General features: G+C 39.1%; 1 protein-coding gene across 24 annotated transcripts in view; it reads left to right on the top strand.

Moving 5' to 3' along the window:
• Window positions 1-25,648, top strand: part of TNS3 (tensin 3) — a 232,459-nt gene that overhangs the window by 51,037 nt on the left and 155,774 nt on the right. For 19 of the 24 annotated variants that reach the window (XM_065052142.1, XM_065052139.1, XM_065052143.1 and 16 more), the window contains exons 2-3: window positions 10,604-10,715; window positions 23,952-23,989. In XM_065052142.1, coding sequence (XP_064908214.1) covers window positions 10,604-10,715; window positions 23,952-23,989 — 150 coding nt within the window. Of the gene's footprint in view, window positions 1-10,603; window positions 10,716-20,082; window positions 20,228-23,776; window positions 23,824-23,951; window positions 23,990-25,648 lie in introns of those variants that run through there. The other 5 variants (XM_065052165.1, XM_065052161.1, XM_065052151.1 and 2 more) reach the window with 3 other exon arrangements.

The raw sequence follows: 25,648 nt of genomic DNA, 5'->3' as shown, positions 1-25,648 counted from the left end.
TTCCTGATATGTGCACTTCCAGCATACATGCTTCCTTAGTGCTGCAACTGCAAAATGAACATGTATGTGAAATGTACAACTATCAGCTTAGAATCATAGAATCATTTTGGTTGGAAGAGACCCTCAAGATCGTAGAGTCCAACCACAACCTAACTCTAGCACTAAACCATGTCCCTAAGAACCTCATCTACACGTCTTTTAAACACCTCCAGGGATGGTGATGCCACTACTTCCCTGGGCAGCCTGTTCCAATGCCTGACAACCCATTACTTGAATAAATTTTTCCTCATATCCAGTCTGAACCTACTCTAGTGCAACATGAGGCCATTTCCTCTTGTCCTATCGTTTGCTGCTTGGGAGAAGAATACAATACCCTCCATGCTACAACCTCCTTTCAGGTAGTTGTAGAGAGTGACAATGTCTCCCCTAAGCTTGCTTACCTCTGTATTTCTAGCCTGGATACTGACTTTCTCTGGAGGATTGGGGGGAAAAGAAGATATGTCTGAAAGGTAGCAGTGTTGACAACAGGGTGCCTTCATGAACTTGAAGTGCTAAATTGAGTGTGTATTGGTGTAGCATACCTGCCTCAAGCAGGATTGTAAGGGAAGGCTCAAGCTGTGTAGCAAAATTAGCCTACATGAAATTGCTAAAGTTATTCACTGCATTAGTATTAATAATATTTCTTCCATTTTTCAGCGAGTGATTTACTGATGTGCATCTTTCATCCCTTTCAGCTGTTTGTCCTGGTCAGTGTTCTGGCACACAGCTGCTGCCGTCTGTCCTTGTTCTAGCCTGACTCTGACCTCTTATTTTGCTTCCACTCTCCCTTTCTCCACTTGTTTTGGAGATCTTGGTGACTGTCCTGTGTGGTGTGTTTTTGTTTTGTTTTATTTTTAAATAGCTTGTTCTTTTTTATTACACCAGAAATTATTTATTATGAGACATACAGCTCTTGGTAGCTCTTTGGTATGTGGCCTTGTAACTAACCGCATCGTATTGTAGGAGGGTTAGATTGTACATGGCTGCAGTCCTTGGATTTGCTGCTTTTGTAAACAGGTTCATTAGGGACTACTGAGACAGAGGGAGTAAATACATGTAGAAGCGTATGCTTTGCTCGGTGTTTTTTGTGTACCTGCAAGAATTCATGTGCCGTGAGAAGAAATTTGATTAGAGATTCTAGGTGAAGATGATTTTAAAAAGAAAAAAAGGCATTTCAAGTGTAGACACCTGATGTCTCTGAATTTTTACTTTTGTTATACCCTTCAACATTTTTTTTTTCCTGTGAACTAAAGATAAACCAGGTATATTCAGAAGCAGCTCTTTTCTCTGTTATTAAAATACGTGAATTCTAGTCTTCAGATGTCTAGCTCTGCATATGTGGGAGTTTCAGTCTTCTTATAATAAAAGCAGTGTTGTAACCTCAGAGATGTCAAGGCCAGTTCATTTAACAAAAAAAAGAAAAAAGCCATTGACAAACACTGAGCTTTCATGATGCACATAGTCCTTTGCTGCTTTCAGACATTTCCTTTGTACAGTATTTTCCCACACAGAACAAAGTGTTGGTTTGCCAATGAGATGAGGATGAAAAAGACAAGTTTTCCAGTGTCTGGAGTAGCAGTTGTCTTAATGGACTTTCCATCTGTCTCCTAATTGCTTTTCTACCAATACAGATTCATGTGCAGTGGAGAAATGAAGGTGTTGAAACAAAAATGCAAAGAACCGATGAAACAGAAAAATGTGAGAGCTGCTGCTGTTTTACATTACAAGTGAGGAGTGACCTCAGGCCCCCTGTTTTTTCCTGCTAAGAGGAGAGGGGGTGAACCACTGCTCTCTACAGGTGACTTATTTTTGGGGATAATTGGATGAAGAGGAGTAGAGAGGATTTGGTTGGAGAAGGGCAGCTGCCTTACCTCTCTCCAACAGGTGTGCTGTTCTGCCTGCATCCTCCTGGAAGAGGTCTTGGGGCTGCTCATGGGCATACTTTCAGACCCCCTTGGGTGCTGTTTTTCTTCAGTGGGTGTCATCCACCTCTAGGTGGACCTGGACCTGTTGTTTTATTGGCTGAAATCTCGGCCAGATCAGAAGTGGAAAGACTTGAAACTGTCTGGGAAAATAGCAAATACAGAAAGGTTCCTAAATGTTCTTTAAAGTTTGATGTTGCGAACCCCGAACTTTAAAGTGGGGAGAGAGATTTATCTGATGATCCATCTATTCCAAACACTTTACTCTCTTACATTACCTTGGTATCCTGTGGAAACCATCTTTCAAAGAAAGCTAATACTGTTTTGTCTCAAGAATTTAAACCTTCTAGAAGAGCACATGCAGTTGGTGATCTAGATGAAGGACCTCCTTAGGTGAACTGTTTACAGATTACAAATATAACTATATGTAAGCATGAAAGAATGGTGCATGAGGCATAGGTCCCATCTCTTGTTAGAGAACAGCCAAGTTGCCATTATGTTCAGCCATGGCTCCCTCCAGGTGGGTCACTTGGTAGGGTGACTGAGGCTGCAGACCTCCTGTTCCAGGACCTTGTGGAAGACTAGGTAGTGCTGCTGTTTCCCTGTTGCATCTTGCACTGCCTTGTATCCCTCTGGCTTTTAATTTTTTAGTTCAGAGCTGTGAGAGAGCTGAGGTGAAAAGCTTTGTGTGTGAGAACCAGTACAATTTTCCTATTCCCTAACACTTTCAGCTCATGACCAATGTGTTTTTTTCTGGCAGCTGGTATTATGTACAGCTGTACCTGGCAATCTAGATCTAGGGACCCAAGTGCTAGGCTGTGTGAGTTAAATAGGGTGTGGAGCAAATGCTCCCAGCACATATAAAAGCATGTGGTAAGGAGAGCATGTCCAGAAAGAGATGACCAAAATGGCCAAGCAGATGGAACAGCTGCTTTTTGGGAAGAGACTGAAAACACCGGGGCTCTTTGTTTTGGAAAATGAAAAGTTTGAGGGGAATATGATCAAGATTTTACAGAAACATAAAGATGATGGGTAGGTTGAACTAGGCAGAACTAGTCATGCAGTTCCACAGTACAGAAACTCAGAAGTGTCAGATGCTTTAAAATGAACAAATGAAGTTACTTTAAATAAGGGGCACTGTGACCTTTTGGAACTTGCTGTTGCAGAAGATTGTGGGGCAGACAATACCAGCACCCACTTTTAAAAGAGTAGAAAGGAGGACCCTGGAAACTACTGGCCTGTCAGCCTCACGTCTGTGCTTTGGAAGATGGTGTAACAGATTTTCCTAGAAGCTGTGCTAAGGCACATGGAGGACAGGGAGGTGATTTTGGGACAGCCAGTGTGGCTTCACCAAGGACAAGTCCTGCTTGACCAACCTAGTGGCCTTCTGTGACAGAGTGACTATGCCAGTGGGCAGAGGAAGAGCTACAGATGTCATTTGTCTGGACTTTGTAAAGCCTTTGACATGGTCCCCCACAACATCCTTCTCTCTAAATTGGAGAGGTATGGATTTGATGGGTGGGTGGATGAGGAACTGGCTGGATGGTCACACCCGGAGAACAGTGGTCAATGGCACAATGTCTCAATGGACACCAGTAACAAGTGGTATCTCTCAGGGGTCTGTACTAGGATTCTATGGTTGTATGATTCTATGTTCAAAGCAGAGTTTGACAAAACTAGTGGAAAAGAGGTCCATTAATAAATACTAAGAGGATGTGTCAGGGGTGGAACTTCCAGCATCCCTGGTACAGCAGGAGTACAGAAGGAGTGGGATACAGAAGGGGCAGGGCTGGCTTGTTCTGTTTGAATAGTATCTCTCTTTGACACAGCAATGAAGTGCTTGGGTGGGTGAAATGAATGTTGTGCTGAACCATTAAGGCATACCTTATGTCTTGAAATGCATTTTCCACAATTGGCTTTTGATGCCCTCAGTAAACCTTGAGCATAGGTGCTTTGCACATCTCTGACCCTTTTCTTTAAATCTATGTAAGTCCCGTAAGGTTATTTGGACAGAAACTTCCTTTTTAGTTATGTTCTGGAAAAGTGTATATTTTTCAGACTCTGGTACCTAGGCAGAGTTTCTTAGTAAAAAAAATGAAGACTTCAGATTTCTTTTGTCTGAGAGACTGCAAAGACTTCTGCAGCTTAAAATTATAGCACTGAATATTTTAAATAAGGGAAAAAAATACTCTTTCTGCTATTTTCTCTTGTTCTTTTGCCCCTTATGCTTATGCAGTAAGGCCAAATCATAGGTTGTTTTTCCTCTCGACATGAAGTTTACTCAGCTGGTTTAATGAGACATTTTTTTCCTCACCAGCATCTCCATGTGCCCTTACTTGAGCCACAGGTTAGGAGTGGACTCCACTGGGAAGGGTATTATCAGCTGTACGATCCTAATTCAAGTCTCTCTTTTCTAGCTTGGGTTGTTTGTCTGTCTTTCTGTGAAATGCATTGAATGAGTGGGGAGTAAATGGGTGTTTAACAAATACTCTGTTGTCTTTGCAATCCATATGAAGTTATTTGGTAACAGTACATGGTAGTGACAGTAGTATTAGTAGCTGTTTGTGTACGTTTTACCGTGGGTGTGTGTGTAAACATATATGTGCTGTGTCTCTGACTGTAGATATAACCTCTGAATGTGAGTGAAACATCCAGAAATGCCTTATTGCAGTCTGTAAAAATATTCCTCCCCCCTACAACTACTGATGGTAGTTGTATATGCACTTAAATGTATGTGATATGTTCAGTTACTGCCATTTTGCTAGAATACTGAGCTGTTTTTGAAGCAATAGTATGTTTTCCAAGAAATTATTCTCACAGAGAATCTCATGTGTTATGGTGTTTGCTCTTTGTGTAAAATTCTTCATTGTATATTCATAGAATCATGGAATAGTTTGGGTTCAAAGGGACCTTCAAAGGTCATCTAGTCCAACCCTTGTGCAGTGGGCAGGGACATGTTCAACTAGATCAGGTTGCTCAGAGCCCTGTCTAGCCTGGCATTGAACATCTCCAGGCATGGGGCATCTACCACCTCTCTGGGCAACCTGTGCCAGTATTTTACCATCTTTTCCTTGTGTGAAACTTCTGATATAATGATTTTTCATTGTTACAAAAAAGTTCTCATCAGCCATGTTGTTCTAAAAGCCATTTTGGAGGCTAAATGGATAATATCCTATTACTTGGCCTGTATGGCATCATAGGCACTCTTAAATATTTTTTTTGAAAGTGAAACCTGCACCAAACATGGAAGCCTGCTTTAGGAGTAGGAGAGTTAGAAGTGTTTATTACTATTATTACTTGACCAACCTCATAGCCTTTTATGAGAATGTAACAAGGTGGATGGATGATGGCAGAGCGGTGGATGTGGTCTACCTTGACTTCAGTAAAGCCTTTGACACAGTCTCCCACAGCATCTTCACAGCTAAGTTGAGGAGGTGTGGTCTAGACAATACACTAGTGAGGTGGGTTGCAAACTGGCTTAAGGAGAGAAGCCAGAGAGTGGTAGTCAATGGTGCGGAGTCTAGTTGGAGGCCCGTATCTAGTGGAGTGCCTCAGGGGTCAGTGCTGGGGCCAATATTATTCAATATATTCATTAACGATTTAGATGAGGGAATAGAGTGTGCTATCAGCAAGTTTGCTGATGACACTAAGCTGGGAGGTGTGGCTGACACACCAAAAGGCTGTGTTGCCATCCAGCGGGACCTGGACAGGCTGGAGAGTTGGGCGGGGAATAACCTAATGAAATTTAACAAGGGAAAGTGTAGAGTCCTGCATCTGGGCAGGAACAACCCCAGGTTCCAGTATAGGTTGGGAAATTACATATTAGAGAGCAGTGTAGGGGAAAGGGACCTGGGGGTCCTGGTGGACAACAGGATGACCATGAGCCAGCACTGTGCCCTTGTGGCCAGGAAGGCCAATGGCATCCTGGGGTGTATTAGAAGGGGGGTGGTTAGTAGATCGAGAGAGGTCCTCCTTCCCCTCTATTCCGCCCTGGTGAGACCACATCTGGAATATTGTGTCCAGTTCTGGGCCCCTCAGTTCAAGAAGGACAGGGAACTGCTGGAGAGGGTCCAGCGTAGGGCAACGAAGATGATTAAGGGAGTGGAGCACCTCCCTTATGAAGAAAGGCTGAGGGAGCTGGGGCTCTTTAGTTTGGAGAAGAGGAGACTAAGGGGGGACCTCATTAATGTTTATAAATATATAAAGGGTGAGTGCCATGAGGATGGAGCCAGGCTCTTCTCGGTGGCCAACAATGATAGGACAAGGGGTAATGGGATCAAGCTGGAACACAAGAGGTTCCGCTTAAATTTGAGAAAAAACTTCTTCTCAGTGAGGGTGGCAGAGCACTGGAACAGGCTGCCCAGGGAGGTTGTGGAGTCTCCTTCTCTGGAGCCATTCAAAACCCGCCTGGACATGTTCCTGTGCGACCTCACCTAGGCGTTCCTGCTCCAGCAGGGGGATTGGACTAGATGATCTTTTGAGGTCCCTTCCAATCCCAAACATACTGTGATACTGTGATACAGGGAGGGAAGAGAAAAGCTCTCAACTATTTTGTATTTTCAGTAATACTAACTGTTGTGTCCTGGGTGTTCCTGTCTCATCAGTATTCACTTCAGGCACGTTAGTTACAGGGAATTGCAGGTAACCTGATGGGTTTTAATGTTTGATTTCTTTAAGTAACTGTGGAGAAATCATGACTTTTGCTGTGCAGGCTTCTCATAAGAGATGGGAGAAGAGGAAGTAGAGAGGGGTGGAAGTAGTGATGAGCAAGCTTAACAGGAAGCATGAAAGGGGGTGAGTTTTCTGGCATTCCCCTCAGCTAGCTGTGCTTTTTTTCCTCAGTCATATAATTAATTTTTGTAGCAATCTTACAGAAGTAGGTATATGGCTTAGTTTTGCAAAGCTTTTTTTAACTGGGGTTCAGCTTTTTCAAGTATGGGATGACCGAAAGCACTCTTCATGAACTTTCTTTGGACATCCCCATGGGCATTTCCCTAGCCCATAAAAGGTGGTGAAATACCCATTCTGCTAATATGCTGCTACCCCTTCCCTCCTGTGTATTTAAAATAATAGTCATAAGTGTAATATATGCTAGTGGATTTAAAGCTATCTTAGAGAGTAAAAGAATGTTACGAAGAGAGTCCCAGGAAATTGCTGTGTTGGTTGGTAAGTTATTTAGAGAGAGGATGGGGAAAGGGATCATACTTGCATGACCATGGATGTGAAGTGAACAAAACTTATCTTTGCTTTAGATTATTTTGCTGCTGTCCTAAGAGAGTTTTTATGAGCCACGTAGAATTAATCAGGAGTCGAGTCTAACACTGGGAGAGTTTATGGGGCTTTAAACATACATTTTTAATTTTCTCTTAGCTCGAATATATGACATGGATTGTTACAAGTTTTGGAGATAGAGAAATAATGTGCAGTTTTTGGCTTTTTTTTTCCACATAGAGTAACATCTGGACTAAATGATTTCATTTTAAAAGTCTAATTATTTTTGTTCAGACTTGTCCAAGTATAATTTATAAGTATAATTTACTCACTGCTCAGATCACTTTGGAGGAAGTCGGCTCTGTAGAAGTAATAAATAATCAGTTAAGTTTTTATTTTTATTTCAATTGAGCATGCATATGTGTGAATATAGTTATACACTTTTCTTGCTAATTATTTACACAGGTTTATTTTCACAATATTTGCTTGATTCTTTGATAGAAGATCTAAGCCCTGTGACTACCTTTTTAAAGAATGAACCAATATATTGCTACGTAGTGAAAATGGTCAGTCTTGAGAGTTTTGGAAATAATGATAGCTGAAGGTGCCTATGTAGGTCTTTACACAGTCTGCTCAGTCTGCTGTGTTACATTGATGCAAGTCTGGGATAAACTTTCAGCTTCATTAGATTCCTGTGTGCCATAGGAAGCAGAGCATAGCCAAAATATTTCCTTGTGTGTTAAACAAAAGAGAGTTTCATAATGGTAGCAGTTGAGACCAGACATAATCACAGCCTCTTCCGCCAGCAAAAACTCACTGTTTTCTTCCAGTTTTTGCTCCTAACGATTACATGCAGTTTAGATTCTGTAGCATTGCTTGCTGCCAACCATGGTTGCTTTCCTTTTTTTTTTTTTCCCCCCTTTCTCTCGCACCTTTTTTTTTTTTTTTTTCCCCTTTGGCATCTTCGTTAGTGGAGAACCACGAAAGTTGTATCAGGTGACAACAAAGAAACCTTGGTCTAGGCTTCTCTAGTTTTCACAGTAGATTATGCGGACTTCTTTTATAAATGGCTATGAGTACTGAATCTCCTAAATGAACTGTTTAACTGAATTGCTTGGAGAGTCCATGGGAACATACTTAAAATCAACAACAGGGAACAAAAAATACACTTTTAAAAAATTCAGGTGCAAAGGCTGCATTGCAAAATGTTTTCAAAATGCCACAGAGGAAAATTATTTGATGTTTACAATGCAAATGAAATGGACAGATTGACTAGTTGATCAATTAATGTCAAGAACTACTAACACTAAACTCCAGTATTTAAACAGTGAGTTCTTGGGACAGTTGCCTTGCTTTGGAACAGTGCAAGCATCAAAGATTGTGAGGAAGTGTTTGGGAGGCAGGAAATATGGAGAAGCAGGCCTAGATACAGAATAAACTTTCTGTGATGTTTATCCATTAATTTCTTTAGAACTGCAAGCTCTGCAAAACTGTCCTTTTCCCAGGAAGTTGTATCCATGTCCGATAAACTTCACCTAGAAGCAGAACTCTGTGGAGAAAGAGTGGGTAAAATCTAAAATGAGAAATCTCCAGTGTGGAGGAATCAGATTAGTGAAGTTACCTGGATGTAATAACACTTTTCCTTTTTCCTTGACCTCTGTCTCTTCAAAAGCATCTCCCATATTTTCAAATGCATAAAAAAGCAATGATGACAGAGACTTTTCAGAAATAGTAAATTCGATCTGTTTGCCATCAAGCATGTTCCTACATAAAGCTGGATTTCAGCTCTTCTTTTCCTGTGTGGTTTACTTTTAATATGAATCATGATTCTGACAACATCTTTCGATATAACCTGGAATAACATGATGCAACTGTCAGCAGAGGGGAATATAGGGTAATTTGTGACTTCAGCTTCTGCAGTGGTTGATCAAAGTGTCTAACAAAGCATTGTAATTACAATTCAAATTCATTTCTCAAGTGTTTCATCCCCTGCTTCAGCCTTTTGAGGATGTGGACTATTCTACTATTTCTCTTCACTAATTTCTACTGATTAATACACTTTACTAGTGGAAAGATTTTCCTGAGAACTCTAGCCTGAATTTTATTCCTTCAGCCTAAGTAATTTCTACTGTGGTGTTTATGGAAGTGTGTTAATTATCTTGGCTTTACACACTGGTTAAGACCAACAGTGTTTTCTGAAGCTGTTCTTAAGACCAGGCTGACTGTGCATCCCCACTGGTGACCCTGGCATCTGAGCACCCAGGCCTGTGCAGGGTGATCAGTCACTGCCATTTGTGTTCCTTGGGGCTCCTTTGCAGTACTGAAGTTAAGGTCAGTAAGGTGCAAATATGAAAGGAAAATGAGGAATGTGAAAACTCATTTGGGGATATTAATGGTCTGTTTTTTTAATAGGTAACTGTTATTTCAAAAAAATCTGCCAGTGAAAGTGAAGATTGTTATAACCTTCCAGAGGACGTACTGACTCTGTCATAGACTTTTGATAGTCCCCTCTGTACTGTTACCTAAATGTTTCCAAGGATGCAGAAGCCATATAATATCCATCATATATATGGTATTGACTTCTGTAGTTCTGTCCCCAATTAGAAAGGTCATTATTGCCTTATATTTTAACACGTTATTTCAGTTACTGTGACATACTGTGAGAATAACGTTACTTTAAATTAGTGTGCTTTTTGTACGCAGGAAAGAAGCAAAAGTGATTTTAAAGTTAGAAATCTGTGCCAAAGTCAGCTTGCATGTCTGCTTAGATATAAAGAAGAAAATCTTCATCGTGAGGGTGGTGAGGCACTGGAACAAGCTGCCCAGAGAAGCTGTGCATGCCCCATCCCTGAAAGTGTTCAGGGCCAGGCTGGGTGTGGCTTTGGGCAACCTAGTCTAGTGGCAGTCCCCATGGCAGGGGATTGGAACTAGGTGATCTTTAAGGTCCCTTCCAACCCAAACTATTCTATGAGGATTCTTTTCATTTATTAAATGAAAAGCCCAAGCTGTCTTCTGCACCAGATGAGTTAAATTTGTTACTGTGATAGAGCATTACTTGCGTTAGTTTTAACCGGTTTAAGCTGAACCAATGCAAGTTTTTATTGTAGATAAGACCATAGGTCAGAAGACTGTTAAATCATATCCAGGAGATTATTCTGTATTTCCTCTTAAAAGATAGGTCATAAAGTCAATTAGGAAGTTACGATATAAAATGTCTTGCTATGTCCGTGTGTTCATATGCCGGAGGTTCCTTATACTCTGTTGCTTCCAACAGCGGAAAGCTCATGCTATTGAGTAAGAGTGAGGATGAGAGAGCGCTTTGACATACTACTATTATACTACTGACACACTACTGTTAAATTTAATTTAAAATTGTCTGTATGGGACTCAAAAGCTGAGGGAAGGTCTGATGTTATTGCCTTTGCTTCCAGCCTCGAGAAACATCTTCAAGGTCTCACACATTCAAAACCAAGTCTTTTAAGAAATCCAAAATTTGTGGAATCTGCAAACAAGTAATTGATAGCCAAGGCATTTCCTGCAGAGGTGAGTAACGTATGGCATGCTGTTTGCGTTCTTGCTGTGTAAAGGAAATTAATTTTATATTAGTGTTTAAGTTTCTAGGAATCCATGTTTCTGGAATTCCCCTTAGACTAAGTATAAGTGTTACCTTGGTTTCTTTCTTTCCTTTGGACAATAATGTTCCCTGCTTTTGTTGGGGAGTGGGGTTCTGTAGGAGGTAATTGGACTTGTATAATGATGTACTTTTATTACTGAGCAATTCAAGCAGGTTCCAGAATGAGGCAATGCCTGTGGGGGCTCTCTGAGGAGTATGTGAGTGATGTGTGCACAGTGGGTGACAGATGACTCTGGAATTCAGTCTCCAAATGAGGAAGGGTGTGACCCCCAGTCACTGAGACATGAATGTTTTCTCTGCATTAATTTGCAAAATTTCACAAGAGCAGCCATCTGTTTATTCCTTTTAATGCTTTTGCAGTTGTGTTATGCTCTGTCTAATCCCTAGTCCTTCAGTCTAATCACTTGCAGAAACAATAAAGAGATCACCCTCCTGGATGCAGACTGCAGAGGCTCAGCTGCCTCTGGCATCGCTGCCTGCCTCCTTACTGCTGTTTTCCTTCACTCTTCTCCCTTGTGTAGAATTGAGCATACTTGCCTCTTCTCCTGTGGCAGCATTAAATCTTGGGAATGCTCAATAGGTCCTTTCTGCAAGTTGTCCAGGGAGAGAGAGGTTTCCATCTCCTGTACTGGTTAAGCCTGGTTAATGTTCAACTCCTGTTATTCCGTGTTAATAAAACAATCTCTTTAACTTGCTGCATGCGTGTTAAGGTGACTGAATTAAGGTGCAGACTTTGCAGATGAACAGCTAAATGTAAAATTGCCTCACTTGTTCAGCATTACAGTTATTCTCATATGAGTGGTAGTTATGGGTGTATTTCTTTAATGTTTTTCTTCTGTCTTTCTGGAGGTTGGTTCCAAAGTTCTTAGGATTTAGTTGGTTTCAACTTAGCAGAAATAGTATTGTTGGAAGGAAGCCTGCTTAGTGAAGGAACTACCTGAAGACCTTCTTGATCAGGTTCAGTCTAAAAAGCACTGTACCAGGAGAGAATCAGGGAAAGGCCTTGGGGTTGGATATAGGGGGGAAAAAAAAGTTTCCCAGTTTGCTCTAGATTTGAGTTCTCACAGCCCAGAGCTGGAAGTCTCAAATTCACAAACGCTGTGTCAGTGTGCTTACCCAGCAAGGGTGCCAAGAGCTTTATCATATGTCTTGTAAACAAGTCAGAGGTTAGGACGAGTCTGAGCAAGTTTTCCTTTTGCCCCAATGTGTAATAGCTTTGGTTTAAATATGGAAAGTAACAGTACATGCCAATGTAACTTAACATCTCTTTGGCTAGCATGGTTCAAAATATCAGGAGGAAGGCAAAATGCACATGTATTCAAACCATCAAGGAAAAAAGCTTTCAGACAAAAACCAAAAAACAAACAAACCTGAGGAACTAAAATGCTACAAGCTCTTCTACTGGGATCCCTCCAGCACACTCCCCAAACCAGTACATCAATGGCTGTGATATATCCATGTCCATATCTAAGTCTGTCTGGGGTAATTTTCTCTAGGTTTCTGAGTGCAATTTTCAGAAGGAGCCCCTTGATAGTATCACGTGGCCTCGTTTGTTCATGTGAGCACCAGGCGGACCCATCATCCTTCTTTGGTGCTGCTGGTACAGTCTGATTGTTAGCTGCTTGATACTTACCTGTGGGGTGGGAACAACAGGAGTTGCACGTAGTGAAGTGATGATTTTAAGTAGTTTCCATTTAATAAGAAGCTGTTTGTAGTTTAACTTAGAGCATGGGCTTTATAAAGCAGAGTTTTAGAAAAGACAGAACTAAAAGTTGTCTGTTGCCTTGTCAGCACTGCAGTACTTGAAATGTACCCTAGTACTGTGAAACTCTATTAATGTGAAGAAAAATAAATCAGCTGTTTCAGAGCCAAATGCTGTTACTGCTGCTTCTAGTAAATACTCCCTGAATGAAAGCAATCAAGTTGGGATTGAGGGGAGGGGAAGGGGAAGACAAGCCTTTAGTTAGGAAGAAATAAAGTTCCTTTGTGTATTAATGAGAAAATTTTGCTTTTTAACAGTTTCACCTCAGAAAACAATAGCTCTTTGTGCAGACTGCAGGTTCCTTCCAAACTATATCTTATCAGTTGAAGGAAAGTTACATGTCAAGAGAAATTAAAGGAGGGGGAAGGCTCTATAGATTGGTCATTACATAGCATTTGCTGTTTATCTGGCAATGAATCATCTACTCGTAAGAAAAAAAAAAAAAAACAAAAACAAAACCATTACTGGGTGTTTTGTTGTTTAGATAAGTTTTCATTAGTATGTGTCAGTCATTTTGGGGTTGTGTTGTTTAGCCCTGTCTTGCAAAATGTGTCTTTTGCTAGTAGCCAGGTCTAAATGCAGTGCTTAAAAGATTGCTGTGAAAAATGAATGATTGACTGAAAGGTATGCTTGAAGGATGATGTCCCTTTGTCCTTCAGTCCACCTTAGTAAAGTATACTCAGTTACTGTAAATTTATTCTTAACAAGCTCTACAAAAACAATGGCAAAAAGGAAAGGCAGATTTGAAGAAGGCTCAGCTCCTGGCTGTTTCCCTGCGTGGTAAGCATGTTTGTAGCTGGGCTGTGTCTTTGCGGCTTCTCGTTATGAAGAAAGGACAAACAGCTGTTGATTGATTTCTACAGTACCTGCACATTCTGCAGTAAACCGAGAACAGCGTGACTCCCTGTGTCTCTTCAGCACTACCTCAAACAAGAGTGCTTTTGAGCTCTGGTTTGGTCTTCTCTGCAATAGTTACGTTTAATTCAGAGCCAAGCAGATACACATCCTAATCATGCACATTTGCATAGTTAGGCCAACAGGCTGCAGTGTTAGAGAAGCCTTTTTATTTTATTTTTTTAAAGCTACTTATCTTAAATACCCAGTATTTGACTTTATTTGTAAACAAGCTGTCATAGTGATATAATTTCTATGTATTTTCCATGTGAATTTATATATTTTTGTGTTTTTATATATGCCTATATACATTTCTTATTTCTATTTTACTTTATTTTCCTTTGCTTTTTAAAATGATCATTTATCTTTGTGCTGGGATCAAATGTCTGGTAGTGTAGAATAGAGAGCTTTTTTAGATGCTCTGAATCTTTCCTGTCTCTAGAAAGTACTTTTCTGCCAATTTAAAAACTGGAGACCAGATTCAGGGAATTTGAGTAGTTTTAAATAATGAAGTATTATTTCCTGTCTCTTGACAGGATGAAATGGGTGAAATAAGTATGAAGAATTGAAACACTTTACATGTTTCTGGTGATGAAACTCCCCTCCCTGCCAGCTGACGATTAAGTTAACATGTTTAGATGCTGCTAGTAAGGCTTTACATACATACAATATAAAGGGAACTAGATTTTGAATATAAAGCAATTAATGGTAGTTTGAATAAACTGAGTATATATTTTTGTTAATCTAACCTAGCCATGAATGAGTTGGTTTTGGGAATCTGTATTGGAGCGATCCCAGTAGGAGCGCTTGTAGCATTTTATTTGCTCATTTAAAAAAAAAAAAAAATCTTTATGAAAACTGTTTTCCTTGATGGTTTGACCACATGTGCATTTTGCCTTCTTCCTGATATTTTGAACCATGTATAGATGCTAGCCAGAGATGTTAAATTACATTGGCATGTGCTGTTAGGTATATTGTGAGCAGAGAAATGCTTACTGTGGTATTGTGTGCAAGCTGAGTGTAATGAAGAATACAATTCAACTTCTTCATGTAACATTAATCTGTATAATAACTTCTGTCTTCTAAGTCATGCTAACATACAGTCTCATACAGGTGTTGATTGGCTTCAGTAAGTAAGTCCTGGACTGTTTCCTTGAGCATGTAGCATGTTGTGATATTCATAGAAAGTACATTTTCTCATCAGATTACAATATATGTGTTTAATCAAGGGCTTCCAGCTGCTTATGGATAATAGATCAGGATTTGAAGACAGTTGGAGCTGGTTTTCTTCTTATGGAGGCTTGATATTTTTGTTTGAAATTCACCTGCTTTTTGTGATTGTACTTGTGATCCGGGCTAATGATCCACTTAAAATCTTATTTTGGGTTAGCTGGAGTTACCCAATAAAAAGTGGTCTCTGTATTTAATCAAATGTCATTGCTTCTGGCAATACAAGATACGTTTTTATATTAGACTCATTTGAAGCCTACAAACTGTTCTTAAGGCTTGTTTGTGCATACTGTGTGTGTAAATATATGCATATTTAATCTTATGTGATAGCAGGTGGTTTTGTATATTTTATCTTTCAGTAAGTGCTAAGTTCAGTAATAACATATTACTATCTTAATAATGTGCAAAGCATGTCTGTGGTTACAGTTATGGCAGACAAACTAGAAGGCTAAAAATGCCAGATGCATTTGTATCCTGCTTGACTCTAAATGGTGAAGCACATAACTTGTATTTGTGGGGTTAGGGGTGTTTGTGTTACCCTGGTTTCCATGGAGTGTTCTTTGTGATATAAGATTCTGTATTACTAGGCACTTATATTCATGTATTATGAGGTTTGTCCATCTATTGATCTTATAATGCATCATACAAAAGGCATATGAACTGTAATTTCAACATAACTGTAACATAGTCATCTTATGGTTAATTATGGCACTAGGCATACCCATATTATTATGTTAGTATTATAATGCGGGAGATATTGAGAGAATGAAAGGGCTGTCATCAAGTTAAAAGCATTTTTCATCACTGTTGCTTTCTGTGTGATGTTTGTATGTACACTTACATGTTTTCTTGAGCGCTGATCCAGCAAATTGTATTGCCTTCCATGGGACTATTTTAAGGCGGTTTTAACATAAAAGCAGTAACTGAAGCACTTAAGCTTTTTAGTGGTGGGTATGGCTCAGGCTGGTCAAGAAAAAACAGAAACCAGAAAACCTTACTATTTTCCTAAGCAGATAACTGCTGATTACTTCAAAATTTAATATGTATACGGGCTTGTGAGAAAATGAGACCTAGAATTTATTTTTGCTAGCACTGTGTGTTTTCAGTTATGAGCAACACAATGATACGACGGACAGACAACTGCATGTAAACCAGGCTGTGTGGGCTGTAGGACCAAGGAGTGTAGTTTTTTGTCCCTAGAACAGATTAATATCTTGTAGCTGCTGTGAACTCCAAGGAGGAGTGATTATGGAATGCCCAGACAAGGCTGGGTTAGGTAGAGGCCCAGGCTCTGTTCTGTAAAACCTCATTTGACTGTCAGCCTTGTTTGTGAAAACCATCTGGGATGATGTCCAAGGGAGACTGCATGAATTGATCTAGCGGCAGCAGAGAAGTCTTTTTAGGAACCCCTCAGAAACGGGTGGATGTTTATTGACCTGGACAGGAGTGACAAAAGAGTGTACTGTTCTGGGGAGGAGAAGGCTGGAAAGAGGAACTTGGATTGCTGCCCATCTGTGACACCAGAAACCTTGGAAGCTCAACCCCTCTTCTCTAGACAGAAGATGCACACAGTAAATAGCAAATTCCACCAGATTAGTAAAATGTACTCTAACACAGCTGTACAAGCTATGCATTCATAATCCAGCACAGAGCTTAGTGAAACATGGAAGCTGTGTGCATAACAACAGCAAAGATGTGAAACGGAAGGATGAATAAAGACTTAACTAGAGCATAGAGAGATACAGAAGAAGCCACTGTAATTAGTAGATGTTACACGAGTGATAAATAAGCATTCTGGCTGAATACAGCCCTCTCTGGAGCTGAGAAACTCTGTAGAATTGACATCCTTTGACATGTTGTTAGCCAAGTGGGAACTGGGGAATGGGGCTGGAATTTTGGCAGAAATCTCTGAGGTGAGTTCCCACTAATTTTAAACCAAAAAATACACAAGACAAGCTGTATCACAGGTATTAGATGATGTTTCAGAAAGTTGTCTCTAGTGAAAACAGGAGTTTCCTGTTTGTTTAGTTCATGAGGACTGACTTAATCATGCCAGAATTTGATCTGTGCTTATAAAATTAATTTTAAAGTTCAAACCACTAAGGTTTCTGAAAAGCTGCAGGTTCTGTTCATTACAGGTAATATATTAAAAAGGAAAAAAAAAGTGAGATGTAAATGTGATTCTCTGTGGCCACCTGCATTTTTTTTCTAGAAAAAGCAATGACTGCCATGTGATCTAGTATACCTGCAGTTTTACAAATTTAGCCCACTTGAAGACAACCCAAAATTCTTAAGGGTGAATTGAAGTTAGAATTACCTGCTCTAACCCCAAAATTTGAAAAGAAACGCTACCATCATTAGAGTATATAATTTGAGTGTGATGAACTTGGTATGCCACGTGGAGAAAACGTCAAGGTAAATCTTGATGCATTTGGCTAAAACCTCACACTTGAGTCCTCTAATAAAACCTCACACTTGAGTCCTCTAATTGGCTTTAAAACAAAGGGGAAGAGGAAATACATGGGAGACAAAAATAATGTATAGGAAGATAAAGTTTAAATAAAGAAGAGATGGTTGAAGAAATGTGTTGCAAGTAATCCTGAAACTTTCGAGATCTTACAGTTCTTGCACTGACTGAAGCTGTGAGAAAATCCTAGAGACAGTCCAGCCATTTTTTTTTGTTTGTTTGTTTCATGCGGGCTGCTGGCTACAGTAATCTATGGTCTGGTTAAAATGTTTTTGTGGATGAAATGTTGAAACATAGCGTTGTCTGTTCAGCCGGAAGGAGGAGGTCAAAAAATAACCATTGGTTCCAATCTGGATTAAGGTTTAATTGCAAGTGTAGCTTAAAAATATGAGGAAAAAATGCTGTGTGAGTGTTCTATAAAAAGTGAAAACATTTTCACTGTGCTAGTGTTCTGCCTTCGTAACAGCATCTATGGGAAATTTAAACAAACAAAAAGAAAAGTAAAACAAAAAAGAAACCACACACAGGAGTTTTCAGGATGCAGTTAAAATTATAAAGTTAGACTGTAAATTCCACAGGGGGTAGGGGGGAACAATGACACAACCAAAACAAAATCCCCCACAAAACTAACAAAAAACCCCCAAACAAAACGAAAACCCAAACAAAAGAAATAACCCAAACCAACACCAACTAACCAACCAATCAACCAAAAAATCCCAACAAACAAACAAAGAACCCCCAAGGAACACTTGGTCAAGATTCTTCCTACAAGATAAGAAGAAGGTGGGAGTAAAGGAAAAGATCAGACATACTATTACAGCAGTAGTGCCAAAGTATTTTTTCTCTCCACATCAGTTGTTAGCAACAGCAAGTGGAGTATTTAATCTGCAGGAAAGCTCATTCATTACACTCTGTACTGTATAGCCACCCCAAGTATTATGAAAAATGCAGAAGCTTTGCACAAAGTTCCTATAACTGTCTTTTGGCCTTTATCTTCAAAAACACTCTCTGCAGTCACTGTCAAGAAGTGCTGGGAGCAGTACTTAGATGAAGAGACAATGGCTGGCTGATTATGAAAAAAGAACAAAATAAAATCTAGGAAGATGCTTGAGGCACAGGAAATGCACCAGCAGATGTTGTTGCTGTAGTGTGACTTGCAACATTGTTGGTGTGTGACTCTGATAACTTCTCACAAGTGGAAGTGTTTAAATTTCCAGTGAAAGCCTAATATTTCGAGCTAGAGGACACTTTGCCCACTCAGAACTGCATGCTGTTGTTTTTAATGCTGCAGTTAGTAATTTCCATGTGTCTGGATTTTATACTGCTTTCATTGTGGGTCTTGAATAGAATTGTTACAGAACTGGTAGAAACAGGTCAGCAGAAAAGTGTGTGTGCATGTGTTTGTGAGAATTTTTCTAATAACCTGATCACAATGTTAATAAACTTCTGTCAAAATAGAAGCGGCCAGCAAGTTGCACAGTTCTCTCCATTTGGGATGTTTTGTGATGGATGTCTTTCTGTATAAAGCTCGGCCTGGAGAAGACTCTGTCGTGGCGGCCTTGTTATGCATTTGTTAAATCATCTTGATTTAATTTCTGAAAAAAAGGAAAACATCTCTTACTCAGAGTCGATGACAGACCTGGGAATTTGGGCAAAACATTTCCTGCAGGAGGGAGATGTTTCTCAGTAGTGGTATCACTAGCCAAGCTACTAAAATGGCTGAGATTCCTGAGATACTCTGACATCCACTGTTCTGTGGTATTAAGAGAGAAGACTGGAATTGAGAACTATAAAAACAATGTCTTGATTACACAAATCTTTTTATATGCTTGGTTTAGATTACATTTTGTTGTGGAACATCCAGGACTCTTCCATTACTGTCAAAAAATAGCTATAATAGTATGTGTCTGTTTTGGGGAAACTGAATTGGAGATGCTGAAAGAAAGGATCTTTCAAGCAGCTGAGCCTGTGATTTGGTATTCTAATTTATTATTTGTCACCAGAAAGTTAAAAATTAGTATCAAGAGCTGTGTAGTATATGCTTTTGGGGTAAGGGAACTTTCTTAGGGATTAGTAAATTCTCAAACTAGATTACATCTCTTAGATTCTCTATTTATATGCAAGTTTGTAGCCCAAGAGTTTTTCTGAATTACCTTGCTTGTACCCTTGCCATGCATAGAGTTATTTAAAAATGCACACATATAAAACCACCATGGAGAATCACTTGATAAAAGTTTTGGTTAAGTGTGAGGTTGTCGTTATAAACTAGTCATGTTTTAATATTCACTGTATTTATAGAGTGTTAGGATGTTTGTATGGAATATATCACCATACCATATATCCATTAAATGTTAAAATGTGACGAGATGAGTAGCCCTTACTACACAGATAAAAGTTTAAGCTCTTTGTCCTGGTAAACCATAAATTATTCTGTTACGGAAGTGCCCTCTTACTTTGTAAATATATTGCTACTGGTTTTCAGATAGCATCTTAAATGCATGAATTTAAGAAGTAGACTTTAATTTCATAAAAACCTTGGAGCTTAATTCTGAAAAATATGATTCACTGTGCTTATCTTTCTGTCTTTACCCTGGCATCAGTATTGTTAACTTGTAGGAATTACCACATCTTCATTTTGATGCAAAGAAATGTCATCTTTTTTTTTTCTCTTTCCCTTTTCAAAAAATGGATTCTCAAGGCTATTGTTTAGGAGCTGTTTTGAAGTGTAGCAAATTGACTAAATATGGCTTGGCCTCCATTTCATTGCCAGCCAGCTTGGGACAGTTGTTCTTGGAACTGATGCCAGAATCCTTAAACACAAATTTGGAAAGTCTGGTATTTGACGAGAGCTGATGTGTGGGATGCAGACATTCAGCTGTTCAGTTGAAGAACTGAAGTAGCCTTGCTGAGTGTGACACTGATTAAGTCCTTTGGACTGTTTCATACGTATTTTTAAATTTGAATACACTTGAGCTGTCCTGAAAAGAACCGAGTGCTATTTTGCTTGTAGAGTTTTGCATGAAGAATGCCAGCATTCAGTAGAAGCTGCTTGTTGAGATCTTTTAACTGTAAGTTGCATGTGTTTTCTTTAATTTTGATGCCCTGTGAGTATGCTCAGTTTTTCATATATTTTTGCATTGCACGTTTGCTGCACTGAAAAAGCATTGGCTGCACAATTGTGGTATAATATACTCCTTTTTTAGCCTTCGAAATTTTCTGAAAGTGCCTCTCTCTGCTATTCAAGACAATCCATAAAAACAGCTGGCATATTCAAACATGGTTATCTCTGGCAATCTGGTGATTGAGGTAGACCATCTCTTTGCAAGCACTGTAAATGCTTGAAGTGAGACAAAAACAGACTTGGGCTGAAGGGGGTTCATCCATCCAGGCAGGATAGTTGTGAGGTAGTAGCATTAGCTGTGGCAGGATGAATTCTAAGTAACAAAATATTAAGCAATTTTTTTTTTTTTTTTTTTTTTTTCTGTGCATGAGTGGTTAATTTGCTAGTGTTGGTGAAGAGATCTCTCACTGTTAACAGTTTTTAGCAGCTACAGTGGAGAAAACCGTATGTATTGCTTTGTAAACGGAAGTGCCTGGAAAGGCAGTGGTGCTTCTCTCCACTAACTTTTCTGTGCTCAGATATTTGGAAGGTTGTGGCTGCTGCAGCATGGCCCGTATTACACTCACTCTTTCTCTGCACACCTGCATGCTTCCTCATACCTGATTCATGGCATTTCTTTGATACCTCTCTTTCTTTTAAATGATGCTGATACTTCCACCCCTGCCACGTGTGTATAAATATATATTTCATTTTTCTATTTTTTTCCCCCTCCCTTCTGGAGAAATAAATAGAAGAGACAAGGAAACAGAAGGACAAATTAGATTAAAAGTACTCTGACTGACTCTATCTGTACTTTAAAACCAACCCTGAAGTTTATTCTCATGACTCTACTACACTAGCAATAAAATTGTTGGTAGGAGTTATCATCTGGAGATTGATAATTGGCTTCTGGTTAGTGATCCAAGGTGTACTTTCTTCCGATCAGTTGTTAATTCCTAAGAAATGTTCTATGCTAACAGCCTTTTTATTTTTTGATTTTTTTTTTTCCAATTGGTTTTAGCAAATGGTTGTATGTTTACTACAAACAAGACTTTAGTCATGTATATATGTATATATGCATGTATATATTTGTGGACGTGTATGCTCACACACACATATATATATATATATATTTGTAAATGTTTATACAAACACATATGCAGATCTTCATATACATAAAAAAAGATTACCAGCAAATGAAAACTTGTGATGTTTGTTGTACCTCAGTAGATTACACAAAATGCTTTGAACACTGGAGCCTGTGGTAAATGCCAAGAACAGCCCATCAAAATAGACTCAGTCATTATAACTTTTGTTGTTAAAGGCAGAGATTTGGTATAATAGTGAAATTCAGACCTGCCAGAAAAGGGATTGTTGGTTGGATCTGTTAGCTTGGGGATCCATTTCTGTTGTTGGGATGTAACTGGTGTGCCTTTTGGGAGCAATGTATGCAATGAGCAGGAGGGAAGGTGGAGAATCTCCTTTCTGCTTCTGAGCACAAAGGAATGCTTTGCTCCCAGCATCTGGGCAGTCAGAGATCTCATTTCAGAGTGCTTATTTCTATCCAGTTTTACTATCATAATCAGGTTTATTAGACTGAGGGAGAGAAGGTAAAGATTTAACTTAGTCTAATCCATGTCCGTGCTGGATTTAGATATGAATAGTATTTCTGGATGCTGAGGAGGAGTGAGTCTGTCTACATGAATGAATCAGATCTCTGTCCTCAGAATGTTACAGATTTAAATACCTGGAAAAATACACAGTTTGTTTCAGAGAGCTTTGCCTGGTGTTTATTTGGCTGTTTACCTCTCAAGGCTTTTATAGTCTTTGTTTCCTTTGAATCGCATAAATATAGCAATGCTTTGTTTGCAAAGTGTTCTCCCTTCAATTATGCATGGAGTTTGTACACTATATTTCTGTGTTACTTACGAGTTTCAATGGGATATTGCTGAGAGACTCAGTCATCTTGTTGCTATCCAGGCTAAATTCACATCTGAGTTCACTGCTGTGTTACACAACAGCCGCACACTCTGACTTTTCATGTACATGGAAACTGAAAAAATGTAATGGCTGCATTTACTGTTACATACATATTTAATAAAGATTTTGTGTATTGTTGGTAGCATTTATGATTTGGTTTTGCATGAGCCAGTAGCAAAATTGTGAAAGTTGTCATGGAAAGAAATCTAGTTTTGTATTTCATCTTGCCCCCTAGAAATCTAGGCTTAAGCATCAGTAAAGAAGATGAGAACCTTGTCTGTAGTGTCAGGACAGATCTACTGTTTTATTCTTTACTTCTTCTGATTGTCTCTCTTTAATCTCCTTTTTTTTCTTCACCATTTTGCAGGAGAACTCAGGTTGTAGAAGAAACAGTATGCATGCATATTTTTAGAGCATCTGTTAGCCTTTTGCAACGTCAAAGCTAATCATGCTGATTTAAAATACGAATTGTACTAAATATGCACTTTTGGTGCATTAAATCGATTAATTTAGTCATCCCCCATACTGTCACACAAGAAAATTAAGCTTTTCCTTGTGGATTAAAGGCCATCTTCCCTTTAAGGTTGATAGCATTTGTAAGTATGTGGTTATTGATTGTTATCAGTGCTGATAGTTAAGCAGTGTATTTGTGTGAACACTAATAAATTTTTAGAACAAAGAATCTTGATCCCATTAAGTACTATGAGCAAAGAACACACTCCTAATTTATACCTGGGGAAAATAAGAACCCAGCACCTACAAGATTGCATAAGAAAATGGGCCAGTAAGCCTTACCTTTTTTTTCCCTGAGAAGTGACTGGAGCATGAGGTTTTTTTATTTAGCAGTCAGTGCCCTTGAATCTGAAATGGGTATGGTCATTTATTTGCTGACATCACATCTTGGCAGTTGTATATTTCCAGTTGTGTCAGGCTGTAGAATATCTTAGTGGAAGCCCTGTGAAAAGAGCTTGGCTTTCATCTTCAGTGGCCTGAGGTTAGGCCCCAGTTAATCTTTCAGCTAAATGTCTATGGTATTCTGCAGTTTACTGATTTTGAAGATTCTAGCTGTTATGCTGTTGCATCATAGTTACATTGCTGTTCATCTGGCTACTTTTTGAGTGCTGTTTTCTGAATCTAAACTTGCTAGTATGATTCATCCTTTCCTACTCTTACGTTATCAGAATTTAAAAGAAATCAAGTGCTTGCCTCTTGGAAGTAATGTTTGCAACACTGTGTAAACTGCGTTTCACAATCAGACGTTAAAGTCTGAACAGTCATGATTGCTTGTGAGTTTGAAGTCACCCTGCTTTTCTTAGGCTTCTGGAACTGCTGATATGACTAAAATTCGCAGTTTAAAATGGGAAGAATTTGATCTTGCTGTCCATATTATTTAGATGGTAACACTTCTAGTGCATGTGAAGCTGTAAAGGGAGGTGCCGAGATAATCAGTCCAGGAAGTTTAACCGAACATACGTTATCATAAGCTGGTGGAATGCGCAAATCTGATAACATTGCTGTAATTAATAAATCTTTCAGGAATGTGTAAAAACTACATGTATTTCTTTTTAGTTAGTTTGTTTTGAGGTATGTAAATACTTATGTATGTACAGACTTGAGTTTGGCAAGATCTCTAGCAGAAAGCTGATGTAAAGAAATGTAGGGGAGAATCCACTCGCTCTTGTACTCATATATTTTATTTGCTTTTGTTTTAGTTTGCAAGTATGCCTGCCACAGGAAATGCGAAGAAAAGGTAAGCATATTTACTTGTCTCCCTTCTTACTGCTGATCCACATGTTTGAAATTGATACTACAAAAGCTGTACCAACTAATTAAGAATAAGATGATTATTAAATCAGATGCCTAACTGTCAAAAAATACTATATTTTTTTGCTGGGGTATTGTTCTTGCCATTAATAAAAACCAGGTGCCTATGTAATCGAAATATCTGCATCAGTGATTGAGTTTCTCATTCCTCCTATGGGAGGTCATGTGTCAAGTTTAAAACGGCAAGTTAAATGGGGGAAATATAAACCACACAGTTATAGCAGAAAAGAAGAAATGTATTGGAGTGAATAAGATGTATATCTGTATAAACACACACGTGTGTGTGAATGTGTGTGTATAGACACACCCCTACATATCTATCATCTATATATACATATATAAAATTTTTACAGCAACAGAGATCTAAAGGCAAACTTTTGGCATTGGATTATGAAAAGTATAAGCATAGTATTAATTTATTTTCAGTGTGTACTGTAAATAGTTTTCACCCAGTTCAGTTTCATTACTAGATTTTTGTTACTTTTAAAAGCATGAGTCCCTTTCACATGAGGTGGGATCAGTAATTCCATGGTCTCAGATCCCTAGGTTTGTGTAAATCAAAGGCATTTACAGAGTGTTGCAATCTAAATCTAGCAGTCTTAGAGGGCTTTATTTTAGCAGCACCACCTTCATGGGATATTATTCCATGATTTTAACTTAAACTTTTGATTAGTACTTGCAATTTATGAAGACAACATTTTTTGTAGTTAGAGCACTGAGCTTCTGGAGACCATGGATCTTGCAGTTGTGCAAGGATTTGTTTGTTTCAGGGCTTCCAAGAAATGCAACTAAATTCAAGAGAAAAACCTCTGCTTAGTGAAGGCCTTGGAGATTTGTCAAACCATTTGAGGAAACACAGTTGGCTGAGCATCACCACTTCGAGTGAAAAATGGTGCTTGTGCATTTGAAAATTGCTGTCTTATGTGGTATGCTGAATAAATGCAGAATTTTTTTTTTTCATTAAATAAGATTATAAAGTACACACAGTGGTAAAGTTTGCAAGAAAGATACTGCCTTTTGAAAGTTTTCATCAACTACATATATTCAATAATAATAATAAGTAATAATACTATAGTAATGGTGGTCTAGAAGTAGAAGGGAAACAGTTTACTAGAAAGATGTACTTTTTATTAGAGCAAATGAGGTTATTGATCCCTCTTTGCACAGTAGCTTTGGTTCTCCAAACAGCAATTGCAGTATGGAATTCTACCAGCCTCCATGAGGAAGGATTCTGGTTTGTTGAGAATGTTGGTAGCTTGCAGATTTGCTCAGGTAGGTGCTACACAGATGTAGAGTTTCCAGAAGTAATGGTACATAAGCATTTTCCTGGAGAAAATGGCTGCTTGTGGCTTGGACCTGTGTACTCTTTGCAGGGTAAAAAACTGTCAGGGTGGACCGTCCCAAAGAGCTGTGGTGAATTGTGTCAAATCCAGTTGGCGGCCGGTCATGAGTGGTGCTCCCAGGGATCAGTACTGGGGCCAGTTCTGTTAATATGTTTATCAGTGATGTGGATGAGAGCGGATTGACTGCACCCTCAGTTTGCAGATGACACCAAGCTGGGTGGGAGAGTTGATCTGCTGGAGGG

The sequence above is a fragment of the Columba livia genome, chromosome 2 (assembly GCF_036013475.1).
Source record: "Columba livia isolate bColLiv1 breed racing homer chromosome 2, bColLiv1.pat.W.v2, whole genome shotgun sequence".
In the NCBI taxonomy this organism is placed as follows: domain Eukaryota; kingdom Metazoa; phylum Chordata; class Aves; order Columbiformes; family Columbidae; genus Columba; species Columba livia.
This window is presented reverse-complemented; position numbering and strand designations above follow the sequence as displayed.